Consider the following 13,651-nt stretch of genomic DNA (forward strand, 5'->3'; position numbering starts at 1 on the left):
CTTAGGTGAGTACAGGAAGCTGGAGGAGTGCAGGATGGAGTGCTGGGAAGTGGGGTTTGTATCTTTTTTTGCTTATTCCTTTGCAGGTTGTATCTCTTAGATACATTTGCCTTGAGTTCAGCAAACATTTATTAAGCACCAACTGTGCTGTCCAATTTAAATAACTCCAAAACAATATTCTCATGTCTCAAAGATGTCATGGTGTAGATGGGGAGGCAAGTGGAGAGCTGTAAAAGTAACTTGCAATGAATGTCCACACAGACCCCTTAAGTAAATGATATGTTTGTCACTTGCATGAAAACTGGCACTTCAGTAGCTCCTGCCCTGGATGAATACAGATGAGAGACAGGTGTCTTCAGCTGGCAAGTAGCTGGCAGATTGCATCAGAATTGCAAAATGGACAGAAACATCCGCTGGGGCACCCAGATGTACTTTGGGAGGTTCCTGATATGGCACATCCGTTCCCTTGACCCTGGAGTGATGTGGAGGTGAAACCTCAGCCCCCACAGCCGCTGCCTCACTCCCCCTGCCCCTGTGCACAGACTGCAGAGCAGCTTCCCCAACAGCTGGAGGAAGTGGGCATGATTCACTTAACCATCAGTGCCTGTGCTCTGCTTCCCTCCCTCTGCCATTTCCTCTACATCTGGGGTGGGCTGCAGCTTTGCAAGCCACCCATTTCCTTCCGGGGAGGGGGTGCTTGGTGCACTGTGAGAAAAGGGGGATGTTTGCTTTTTCTGTTTCCCTGGAAGTGGTGAGAGAGTAGGTGAGCGGAAATGAGAGGCGTGGTGTTCTGGAAGTTGTCCAGGCCAAGAATCCCAGGACCTCTACCCTGGGACTGATCTGGGAATGTCAGTGGGGCCAGGAGACACCATGGGGTCCCCCCGCTCCTGGGCACTTTGGAAACTTCCTTCCAGGTCCTCTCGAGGCACTTCTCTCCTTCCCTCCTGCAGGGGCATGTCCTTCCATGGCACCACCATCGGCCTGGCACCCCTCATGGCCATGTGCGACAGGTTCCAGTCCGGCGGAGTCAACATGGTAAGTCTCAGCAACATGCGGGCGGGGGCTGCGACAGGCGCCACCTCAGAGCACAGGACAGCACCTTATGAATATGTTATACTTGTGACACTAGGGGTGGGTGGGGGATGTTTTTGACATCAGGAAAGGTAGTTGTTTAAAATGAAGTCATTGAATAGAAAAAGAAAAATGAAGTCATTGAATTCTAGAAAATGTAAGTATGGGGTGAATGTCCAATCATTGGGCTTTATCGCCGGTTTCCCAACTCTGGGGCACCTTGGAGGTGATGCATTCAGGAGCCTAAATCTCTAGGTTGTTCCAAACCAGGTGCTGGGGGCAGCAGAGATAACAGAGGTCTTGTGTTCCAGGTCAGATGTTATGTAACTATGCTGATATGAGCAGTTAGCCTGCTCATGGGCAGGTGGGAATTACCTACGATGAAAATCTTCTCAGTGAGAATGTTTTGACTGTTCATTTGACCTGCTAACTAGAGATCAGGAGCCCTGCTACCCATTTGTCTTTCATCCTGTCCATCCTGTGTTTAGACAGATGCCCCTTAGTAGTTAAAAGAATGGGCTTTCTTTTTTTATTTTTTTTTGGTGGGGGAGGAATCTGACAGTATTCTGTTGTATCTTTTTTATTGAAATAATGTTAGTTTGCAACATGTATATGATTTAGGGATACAGGTTCACACCTTCAGATGTATAGCAGCTGTATAGTGGAAGCAATGCCTAGTATTTATTTAACAGCACTAAATACCATCTAAACATTCAACTTATAAAGCATAGGGTATATAAATAACCAACTTTTTTTCAAGTCAGACAGAGAAAGACAACCACTGTATGCTCTTTCTTATATGTGGGATTTAAGAGAACCCAACTTATAGAATCTGATCACTTTGCTGGTGGGGGGCAGCAGAGGTTGGGGGTGGGCAGCAGAGATGGTCAAAAAGCACAAATTGCCATTGCTAAGATAAATACGTCTGGGGGGGTGTCATGTATGGTATGGCAACTATAGTTAATAATACTATGTTGAGTATCTAGAAAACGGGAAGTGAATAAATCTTTAAAAACATTAACTATGTATAACTATGTGAGATTGATGTCGGCTTGGAGAGGTGTTGGGGTCAGAGAGTGGGGTCCGTGGGTTACCTCTGAGAAAAGTTTCGCCAGAGCTCCCCTTTCAGTGGCACATGGCTAGTTTTTCTATGAAGCAGAGACACTCAGTGAAAACCAAAATGTAGGTTTGTGAAGGAAGTGGAGGAAAGGACGCTTGCACAGACAGAAGCAGGCAGAAAGAGCTGCCCCTGAAAGGGGTGGGTTTGCAAAAGAGAGGCCTACACAGTCACAGGCAGGCAGGAGAACAGCTCTGTGTCAGTGCAGCGATTGCACTGATATAGCCTTCTTCTCTTTGAAGGCTTTGTGGGATAGCTATCCCAAAGCTTTGTGGGATAGTTAGCTGCTGCCTAATTATTTCTGGGTTTGGTGCCTATGGATTTTCTCTATATTTGGTGTGACTAGGTAGATTTGAAATGCCAAGGATTTTTTTACAATGGCCCCCAATCTCCACATTCCCACCTCTGGTCTGGGCCTCAGCCTGCACTTCTAGATAGTTTACTTTTCTATCGCTTGTTTAATGACTATGTAAATCATTTCTATCTCAGCCTCTGGTTTCTGGTCTCCCAAGTTTTCTGCTCTTAGCCTCCATCTAGGTGGTACTTGTTAACTGGACTTGCTGCAGTGATCATTTCCTAATATGTGCATATATCATATCAAATTATCATGTACACATGAAACTTTTACAATTATGTTTCAGTAAAACTGGGGGGAATGTGGGGTCTCTCTGGTGGTGCAATGGGTTAAAGCACCACATTATGAAGCTCTCTGAGGCTTTTACAATTATGTTTCAGTAAAACTGGGGGGAATGTGGGGTCTCTCTGGTGGTGCAATGGGTTAAAGCACCACATTATGAAGCTCTCTGAGGCCACTGCAGCATGAGTTCCTTCCCAGCCAGGGAGCTGACCCACATGGCGCGGCAGACCTCTCCTGACCCGCCTGCTGCTCCCCTCAGCAGTGTACTTTGTCAATCTTCCTGTTCTGCTCCCCACTCTACCTCTGGTAAATCCTCTCACCCACCACACCTCTGGCCTGTACCCCAGTTCTGTAAGCATAAATAAATAAATCTTTAAAAAACAAAACAAAACAAACAACAACTGGGGGGAGTGTTAGAAAAGGAGCTAACAAAGGAAGTAAACAACAATGGGTGGGGGGAGCCCAGACTTTCTCACTGAGCCACATGCTCAGTGCTCGTGGGTCAGTAGCCACCTTGGTTAAAGAAAAGGCAGGTTGGGAGGGCTGGGGGGCTGTGTTCTTGACCTGACTCTGCCCCTGAGCAGGATCACTCTGAGAACGCCATAGGTGTGGCTGCCACCATGGCCCATGAGATGGGCCACAACTTCGGCATGAGCCATGATTCTGCAGATTGCTGCTCAGCCAGCGCCGCAGACGGGGGCTGCATCATGGCCGCCGCCACCGGGTGAGTCTGGTAGGGAGGGTGAGGGCAGGATGGGGAAGAGGCCTGAATGGACACAGCTGGTGCGGAGATCAGGACACCAGTCCAGCAATGAAATTAAACCCATGATCTTGGCCTTTCTTGGCCTCACCATCTATCTCAAGAAAATCTCTATTTAATATCAGTTTCAGGAAAAGTTTGATTTGCTAGTTTTTGTTTTTGTTTTGTTTTTTTAGCTCGAAGGCTCAAGAGACCTATTGTTAGTGAGCATCACACTCACTAACCTTAATTTATTACATCTTCTTCACCTAAAGGGCAGACATGGCTGCCTCTGGTGCTTGCATACCTCCTCCATCAGAGTGAGGCAGAAAACATCATGAGGGGGTTGACATTTCTTAATTGGTAGAGAGAATTGTTAGTCAATGTTTTGGTGATGTCCTTGAGGGGATACAGGTATGTGCTTTAGATGCGGGGCCCTGACACAGATGGAGGCAGCCTCACGACATGGCAGGACTGACAACTGTTCAGGCTGCTTGATGCCTAGACTCCCAGCTAATCCTGTCTCTGTCCTCTTCCAGGCACCCCTTCCCGCGTGTGTTCAACGGGTGCAACCGGAAGGAGCTAGACAGGTATCTGCAGTCAGGCGGTGGGATGTGTCTGTCCAATATGCCTGACACCAGCAGAATCTACGGGGGCCAGAGGTGTGGGAACGGCTACTTGGAGGACGGAGAAGAGTGTGACTGTGGAGAGGAAGAGGTAAGGTGTCCTGATGGCGTTAGTGAGGGGGCAAGAATATGCATTGGTCTCAAACCTCAAAGTCAAAGAATGTGCAACTGAAAATTTCTTTGTCATAAACATGTCCTGCACCTGGCCACTGAAGATCCCATCACAAGTAAGATGTGAGGAGTAAGCCTTTTCTGTACTACCCCCACACCCACTAGTTTGGGGCTGGCACTGTTTGTGTCCAAATCAGGGTGAAGTGCTCATGTGAGTGTCTGGTCTAACCAGTAAGCACAGCCTCTTCCCCAGTGGGGCCCCAGATGGCTTTCCCAGTGCCGCAGCTGCACTGAATTTATTCTGGAGACCATGTAGCCGGATACATGAACTTGAACCTGGGCCTTCTGAGGATACTTAAAATAACAAGTCCATGCGACTTGGCCTGGAGAAGGGATGATGGAAAGCGGACATAGGAAATGCTGTCAGTCTGAGAAGGGTTGTGGGAGGAAGAAGAGCAGAATTGCGTTGATTGGTGGGGAGGGGCTTTCCTTCCTTCTGGTCTTTAGAAAGAGGGGTAGTCTGTGGCCAGCCACTGTCATTTTAAACAGATGCTTGTCCTGCAAAAAAGCAGAACAAGCTAGTTTCATCCCTTTTCTTAAAGTATGGCACAACAATTTGGGGATGAATACGTGGGTAACTGCAGCAATAGTGAGGTAAAGGGCCTATATACCTGGAAAAGACTGCAAGTTTTGATCATCTTCTCTATGGTTTCCTTGCTTGATGTTTTTTTAAAAAAGATTTATTTATTTATGCATATAAGAGCTGGAGTGCAAGCCAGAGGTTTGGGCAGGTAAGAGAATTCACCAGAGACAGTGGGGAGCAAAACAGGTGGATCTACTGGAACAATGCTGAGAGGACCAACAGGCAAGACAGCAGAGGTCTGCTGTGTTATGTGGGTCAGCTCCCTGGTCAGCTAGGCATTGAACTTGTGCTGTAGTGGTTGGCAATAGCTTGATAGTGCTGTCTTTAACTGTTGTGCCACCAGGGAGGCCCTGCTTGTTTTTTTAATGCCAGCATTCAGCTATCATAATAAATTAAAAAGAAAAAAAAAAAAGGCCCTCCCTAGTGGCGCAGTGGGTTAAAGCACAGCACTAAGAAGCTAAAGCCACCTCAGCATGAGTTTGATCCCCGCCTGCCCCGGAGATGACCACATGGCGTGGCAGACCTCTCCTGACCTGCCCGCTGCTCCCCTCAGCAGTGTACTTCGTCGATCTGCCTGTTCTGCTCCCTACTCTGCCCCGGCTGAATCCTCTCACCCTCCGCATCTCTGGCCTATACCCCCATTCTGTATGAGTAATGTATGGTATGGCAACTATAGTTAATAATACTATATTGAGTATCTAGAAAACGGGAAGTGAATAAATCTTTAAAAACAAAAAACAAACAAACAAAAAAACAACAGTCAACAGCTCAGCCACCATGGTTTAGACCCTACGGGCAGTAGAGCTGAGCTATCTGGAGGTCCAGGGAGCAGCCCGCAAAGTGGGTTCTACTGATTGGTCTGTATTCAGAGCAGCTGCTTACTCAACAAATAGTTACTGGATGTGGGTGCAATGTTACATGCTAGGGGAGGATGGAGCCTGCCCTTGTATCTCCTACAGTTTAGTGAGGGAGATACACAGTGACCCAAAATGGCAAATGGTGAGCACCTGAGTGCCAGGAGGGTCCCGGGACCAGACAGTGTGGGCATGTGACACTTGGCCCTGCTTGGGGCAAAGGCAAAGGTTGGAGTTAGCAAGGTGCAGGTTCAGCAGAGGCACATTTAGGTAGAGGAGGAACCATGTTTGGAAATCATGGGGAAGGGAAAGCACATGTTTCTCCTTGGAGCCAAGGATGGCAGGACCTGGGTGGGAGGAAAGTATCTTGTTCCTCTTCTGGTCAGAGACAGATGGACAGGCATCTTCATCAGGGGTGGGGTGTGTCTCCCCAATAGACAGCCATAGCTAAGGTATGGTTAATAAGCCCCTTGGGCCCCAGGCAGATGCAGTCCCTGAACAAGTCCAGTCCCTGAACTTGCCTAAGCCCAGGTTCCCTCCTGACATGGGGATGAGCCACAGGCTGTGAGGGTCCTGAGGGACCTGTGCATGGAGACTGCATGTGATCAAGAAGTGGTTCCTGACAGGCCGGTGTGTGTAGCAGGTGTGTGATGAGGACACAGCATCACCGGGGCAAAGCATCATTTTTTTCAATCTCGCACTGTCAGAATTAGGACCTGTGGGGTGGGCAGAAGGAGAGGAGAGCAGGGAAGCCCTATAGACCTTGTGTTCTGGAAAGACCCAGGCCAGGGAGCACAGAGTAAGAGCAGCAGGTGGCAGGAGAGGTCTGAGGCAGCAAGTCCCAGAATCGACATAGTCGCTGTTCAGAGGTTGTGCCGGCAGGCCCTTGCTCCTGGTAGCCTCTGTTTAAGGGAGGGAAAGTGGGGGCAGGGCAGTCAGTAGTAGAAGAAAGCCTCTGAAGTTCTTTTGGGGAGGAGGAAAACAAATCCCAGGATGTCCATGGAATGCAATGCCATGCTAAAAAGCACATTTGGAAGGACACGTGATTACAAGGAGAAAAGTACATGTTAGATCAAGTCCAGCTGTGGATACTGTGGTTGTGTGAAGCATGCCCAAAAGGTCTAGCTTGCAGCTTACTAGTGAGCACACATTTGTACACTCTGCTGTTTCACGCACGTTCCCTTAGCAAGAGAGCCAGAAATGACTTGTTTGGTAAAGACTCCCCCTGGAGCGTGGGCTCCAGAGACACACGAAGGCCCTGGCCGCCCGGAGGCTCACGCTCACCCTCTGCCTCGCCAGGAATGCGACAGTGCCTGCTGCAATGCCTCCAACTGCACCCTCCGAGAAGGAGCCGAGTGTGCCCATGGCGCCTGCTGCCACCAGTGTAAGGTGGGTGTCCGCTCACTGCTCTGCCCCCCGCCACAGCCTGTCCTGCTGGCGTGGAGAGCCGAAGTCCCTCCTGGGGAGGGCATCAAGTTTGAGGAACATGGAGCTGGAAGCTTCTGGAACAAAGTGTACTGATGTCCTTACATGAATGTCATTCCACCCCAGAGGCTGGCAAGTGGGAGACTGCGTGGTCAAAAAACAGAAGTATGCAGAGAGAGTAGGCTTCCTGTTACTTAGTGCTCAAAATAATTATTGTCATAACTTTGATGAGCGTTGATGAGCCTCACGTTAAGTGCCAGGCACCGTGCAGTCAGTTTTATACGTACTATCTCAGCCCATACTCACAAAAGGCTCAGGAGATAGATGTCTGTTATTACCCACAATGAAAAATGAGAAAATGGGCTCAGAGGGGCCAAGGGCCTGGAGTGGCTTCCTGACGATGGAGTCCACTCTTGATGTCAATGTATTGATGTCACAAATAGTATCCTTAGAGTACTACAAGCCCTCACCTATGATTCTGAAATCCAGAAATCCCAAATACTGAAAAAGGACTTTTTAGCCACTCAGTTGGTGGCAGGATCGACATGAAACTAATGACAATATTTTATAAATCACATTTAAAGTGGATATGTATATTTCTTATTTATTTTTTTAAAGATTTATTTATATGTGCATACAGAACTGGGGTAAAGGTCAGAAGTACAGGGGTGGTGAGAGGATTCACCATAGACAGAGTAGAGAGCAGAACAGGCAGTACACTGCTGAGGGGAGCAGTGGCTGAGACAGGAGAGGTCTGCCACGCCCTGTGGGTCACCCGCCTGGCTGGGGATCGAACTCATGCTGAGGCAGTTGTGGCCAGCTTCGTGGTGCTGCGCTTTAACCCATTGCACCACCAAAGAGGGCCCATGTGTTTATTATCATGGTAACACTGGTTCATGATTTTTTTTTTATTTTGACAGTAAGCACTGTAAGTCCTTCTATTCTATGCTATGCCCCCCTGAAAGTGTAGTTTCCACCTGCCACCGTACAATTTACTCACCCTTCACCCCCCTTCCCTTCTGGTAATCTCCATTTTGTTCTCATGATCTAAGACTTTGCTTTGGTTTTGCTTTGTCCATTCATTCCCTTTGTTGCTTTATCTTTCACATACGAATGAGATCATACGATGAGAAATATCTGAGGATAGACTAGCCCAGACCTGCGACCCCCGGTCCACCTCCTGGGAGTGTAATGTGGGCATCTGAGCCCATGTCCCTTAGCTGTAAAACAGAGTATGTCCATGAAGCTGAGCCCCTAGGGAGGCTGGAAACTCAAGTGGACGGAGTCTTTACTTGTCCCCAGCATGTGGTGCCCGTCAGGTCATCATATCCACAGTAGGAGGCAATGGCAGTGGCTATTTCATGGTATTGTGAGGGTCACATGAAGTAAGTGTGTATGGACGTGACCCAGGGCTCGGCTCAGTAATGGGACAGCATTAGTGCTAAGTGCTCTGTGCATCAGAGAGGTGGTGTGGATGCTAATGTGTGTGTGCTTCCTGTGCACGGTCCAGGGTCCACACATCGATGTCCATGGACAAACTTGTATTTGTGTTGTATTAGGAGCTCTCTGTGTGTGCCTGTGTGTTAAGTGGACCTGGGTCCTCACCCACCCACTAGCCATGAGACTTGAGATCCATTGCTGAACCTTACAAGTGTCTGCACAGCAGGGATATGACTCATACAGGACTATCGTGAAGCTAAATGAGGTGAATTTGTCCTGGGCACTTAAGTGGAGGCTCCACAGAAGTAGCCATTATGACTAATGCACTTGGTAAACTGAATTGTTGTGTAAATAGGAGTTCTAGCCAACTTCTCAAGTGGGCTGTGAGGAGGCAGTGAATTAGCATGTGTGCAGACACCCCGGAAACCAGGTTCTTTTCCTGTTAGAAGGTTGGGGGTTGAGGTAATGGGATCATGTGCAGTATGATCATGGGAAAATGTCCCCCAAGAGAGCTGCTCACATATGAGCCCTTTCAGGAGAGGGTTGCAGGCTCACTGGAGGCTGACTGTTACCTTCTTCTGTCCCTGGGCTCAGCTGCTGGCCCCTGGCACCATGTGCCGTAAGCAGGAGCGGAAGTGTGATCTCCCAGAGTTCTGCACGGGAACATCTCCCCACTGCCCCACCAACTTCTACCAGATGGACGGCACCCCCTGTGAGAGTGGCCAGGCCTACTGCTACAATGGCATGTGCCTCACCTACCAGGAGCAGTGTCGGCAGCTGTGGGGGCCTGGTAAGGCTGGGGGTGTCCCTCCCCTGCTGAACCCACCTCCCCTTGGCTCTCAGGGTGGACGTTCAGGGGGCAGTGAACAGAGTCCTTCCAATTCCTTGGTGAGTTCGATTCCCAGAGTGGGTAAACAGATAAGAACAATCCAAAAGAAAAAAACAGGCAGAGAATAGACAGAGGAGGAAGTGCCAGTGACCCCTAATCCAAGAGCTGTAACCTCACTCATGTTAAGTGAAGGCAATTTGTAACTATGACGAGATGAGATTTTTCATATATCAGGTTAGCAAAGACTGGGAGGTTACTATAGCCCTATAATCATGACGATACTATAATTACGACCATACACACAAAAAATAATAATCACAACATGCAGAGAGTGTGGAGGAACAGAGAGCAGTCTCCCCTGTGGAAAGAGGTTTGAGATAGCAGAAGTTGAATGCACTTATCATTGGCCCTGCCGCCTCCTCCCCAGGAGGGTCCCTTACACTGCTGGACCCCGTGTGAAGACAGTCACAAGGCCACGCCCTGCAGCTGATAGACCTTCCAGCCTGCTGGATGAATCCTGACACCCACCCAGTGGAAGCAGTCGTGTCTGTGCTGAGTAAAGTCATCTCCCACGACACATGAAGTGAAACACGATGCAGACCAGGGGCTAGACAGCCACAGTCCTCTGTTCCGTGGGGTCTCTGTAGAAGACAGACAGGAGCTAGGTCTACAAGATCAACAGCCATCTCCAGATACATGTTGTTCACTGTGATTGTTCTCTAGAGAGTATAGGAGTGGGAATTGGAATAGTTTATTGGAAAAATTCCCAAAGCATGCTTTACTTAAAATTTTGTGCATGTGTTACCTATTTAAAACATTCCTGAAATGGAGCAGGCCTTCTTCATTAGAGACAAGGCCTAGCACATTACCTTCCCACAGATGTAAAGCTTCAGTTAGTTTGATTTTAAAAAAAATAATAAAAAAAAGAGCCTTCCTGTCCGAGTCAGTCTCGAGTAAGTGGGGGTGGGGGAATGTTGCTGGGAACACAAGAAAGCTGATTACTCCCTCTGCAATGGGTTAGCTTTGCTTTTTGGAAGCCCTGACTCCTGCTAAGGCTGGCTTTTGTACTGATGGCTGTCTCTTGCCCACCCAGGGGCCCGGCCTGCTCCTGATCTCTGCTTCGAGAAGGTGAATGAGGCAGGGGACACCTTTGGAAACTGCGGGAAGGACATGAATGGGATACACAAGAAGTGCAACCTGAGGTGATGACCAGGGACAGAATCCAGGAGCTGAGGGCTGACAGCAATTCCACTTAGGCCTCCTCACTCCTGCCCACTCAGTAGCATGGTGGGCCTGGAGCTGGACAAAGAAATAAGTCAATGGGAGCCTTTGTGTGACAAGGCGCCATCAGCCCTACAGAGTTCAGAGAGGGGTGTGGGTGGCCATGCTTCCTTGAAAGCTGATCAAATTTCCTTTGGGGACCTTCTCACAGTAGGACAGGGAACCCTTCCTCTTGGGTGCTAATTATATCCTCACCTGAATACCATCACTCATTTCCTTACCCATCCATCCATACACCCATCCACTTTCTGTGGTGGGTTTACCACGTGCCAGGTACTCTGCTGAGTCCAGTGAACTTTTCATGAATAGTACAGTGTGATAATGGGAATTACTACATTCCCATTATCAACTTGCTTTCCAAAAGGAAGTTATACCTAAGCTGTGATCTGGAAAAATTATCTCGTTGAACAGGGTGGGGTTGGTGCTGGTACATGGAAGAGTGTCCTAGCGAGATTAGTAAGGGCCATTGGTGGTAGGAAGAACTGGTAACAGTTTGAAATAAAGTACAGTGTTGGGGAGAAGTGGGGAGGTTGCTGCTGAGAAATGACCCTGGATAATGAGGCAGGTCCCAGATCATGAAAAGCCTTGAATGTATCACTGGAGAGCTTGGATTTTTGACTTGAGAACAGTTAGGCTCCTGTGGGGAAGGCTGGAAGCAGAGAGATGAGTCTCCTGGTATGTAGGTCAGAGAAACTGGTGGCGTGAATTAGGATAGATACAAGAGGGAGCATTGACAGGGCCTAAGAAGTGTATGCATGCAGGGGTGAGGAGAATGGGGAACTGGAATGGCACTGGGCTTCTGATTGGAGCCCGTTGGTGTTGGAGGGCACCAGGTATCCAGGGGCAGGTTGCTCATTTGGGCAGCTGTCCTTCAGGAAAGAGGATTTCTAAGACCAGCTCTTTGGTCTGCTCTGCTCGAGGACAAGAGCCTTGTTTTCAGGCCTTGGCCTGCGTGTATGTAAGTCTCTCCTGGTGGGTCCCTAGAGCACACAGATTGCCCCTGTGTGCTTCCCCTTCCCAGCCTACTGGCATGCTCAAGACAAACTGAAGTGCTTCTCTGTCCCAGCTCCTCCCTGCCTCTGATTCTCTCTCCCTTTCTTCCTCCCATCTCGATTCAGAGATGCCAAGTGTGGGAAGATCCAGTGTCAGAGTTCTGAGGCTCGGCCCCTGGAGTCCAATGCGGTGCCCATCGACACCAACATCATGGTGGAGGGGAAGCCGGTCCAGTGCCGGGGCACCCACGTCTACCGAGGCCCCCACGAGGAGGAGGACATGCTGGACCCAGGCCTGGTGATAACCGGGACCAAGTGTGGCCACAATCACGTGCGTCCCTTCCTGCAGCCTCCCTCGAAACCTGGCTTCAGAGGGCAGTGACTGAGCGTGGCCCGGGAGGAGCCTGGTGGGCCACGTCCCAGCCCCACCACTCTAAGACTAGTGTCTTCCTTCATAAAAGTGCAAGCTCTCACACCATAGAATTGTATAAGAAGTAAATGGGGCAATCCCTGTAAACCATCTACACAGGCTGTCACCCTGGTATTCATCCTCACAGGCTAAAATCTCACATCCTCTTCTTAATTGTCACAGTTCAGAGATGGACTTGACTAGGAAGCCTGGATGATAATGGCACCTCAGAAGGAGCCAGGGCCCTAAGTGCAGTATCTGGTCCAGGTAGATGACTGTCACCATCATCGTTGACTTTAAGCATGGTATTAAAAGCATTGCCTGTTAATACGTAATGAAATCAATAATATATAACTGACATATATTGAGATAGATTATAATAACAAATTTTTAATTTCATATTGGTAAACTAGCGTTTTAACAATATAATAGTTTTTTTCTCCCTGATTACAGAAGTAGTAGCAGGATTTAGTTAGCTTCTGTCCTGTCCTTGACTTTTTAGGTTTTCAGTTTTGAACTGTAATAAAGAGCCTTAAGTGGCCGACCCGAGGCCCACATATTCCAAGAGGCCCACATATTCCCCATCCTGACTGCCCCATCCTTGCAGTCGTACTGACAGTTTGGTTTCCTCACTACAGATTTGCTTTGAGGGGCAGTGCAGGAACACCTCCTTCTTTGAAACTGAAGACTGCATGAAGAAGTGCAATGGCCATGGGGTATGTGTGTGCTTCTGGGGGCCCTGTGCTGGTGTCTTGGGGTCAGGGCGTCCTCGGGAGAATGGTGCTCTGTCCATGGTGCTGATGTCTCTGCCCTGCCCCCCCCCCCTCAGGTCTGCAACAACAACAGGAACTGCCACTGTGACTTGGGCTGGGCCCCACCCTTCTGTAACACATCCGGCCATGGTGGCAGCGTCGACAGCGGCCCCATGCCCCCTGAGAGTAAGAGTGAGTGCCTGGCCTGCTTGGACCCTTGCTCACCTTTTCAAGGAGGGCTGGGTACACGGGGCAGGTGGCATGTTGCAGAGTTTTTGCATTGAGTCAGCTTCATGGAAATATTTTATAAATTTGGGGACAAGCAATAGTAGGATAGAGTGGGAGGAACGTCTGTTGCTACTCCTCCGTCCCTTCTTCTGAGATGGGTGATTAAAACGGACTGGGTTATTGAGTAATTCCATCTTGTTGAGGTAGGGGTAGGGGGAATGGGATGGCACTGTTCCTTCAGATCCACTTACAAATATTCAACGTATTTTTTTACAATTATTTGTAAATATAAGGCTTTCGACAAAGTTCAACACCCATTTATGTTTAAGGCCCTTAAAATCCTCGGAATAGAAGGAACATACCTCAACATGATAAAAGCCATATATGATAAACCCAAAGTCAATATTATCCTCAACGGAGAAAAGCTGAAAGCCTTTCCTTTGAGATTAGGAACAAGACAAGGGTGTCCACTATTGCCACTGCTCTTCAACATAACA

At 48.7% G+C, this 13,651-nt stretch overlaps 1 protein-coding gene across 3 annotated transcripts in view; it reads left to right on the forward strand.

Annotated features, from left to right (window-relative positions):
- ADAM19 (ADAM metallopeptidase domain 19) overlaps positions 1–13,651 on the forward strand; it is an 82,675-nt gene that overhangs the window by 60,197 nt on the left and 8,827 nt on the right. For 2 of the 3 annotated variants that reach the window (XM_012730120.1, XM_012730121.1), the window contains 9 exons: positions 951–1,035; positions 3,410–3,549; positions 4,104–4,281; positions 7,098–7,187; positions 9,258–9,453; positions 10,586–10,694; positions 11,892–12,096; positions 12,813–12,890; positions 13,004–13,118. In XM_012730120.1, the coding sequence (XP_012585574.1) occupies positions 951–1,035; positions 3,410–3,549; positions 4,104–4,281; positions 7,098–7,187; positions 9,258–9,453; positions 10,586–10,694; positions 11,892–12,096; positions 12,813–12,890; positions 13,004–13,118 (1,196 nt within the window). The remainder of the gene's footprint in view (positions 1–950; positions 1,036–3,409; positions 3,550–4,103; positions 4,282–7,097; positions 7,188–9,257; positions 9,454–10,585; positions 10,695–11,891; positions 12,097–12,812; positions 12,891–13,003; positions 13,119–13,651) is intronic. The other variant, XM_004689533.2, reaches the window with a different exon arrangement.

This window comes from Condylura cristata, unplaced genomic scaffold, assembly GCF_000260355.1.
Source record: "Condylura cristata isolate star-nosed mole 26May11 unplaced genomic scaffold, ConCri1.0 scaffold00026, whole genome shotgun sequence".
In the NCBI taxonomy this organism is placed as follows: domain Eukaryota; kingdom Metazoa; phylum Chordata; class Mammalia; order Eulipotyphla; family Talpidae; genus Condylura; species Condylura cristata.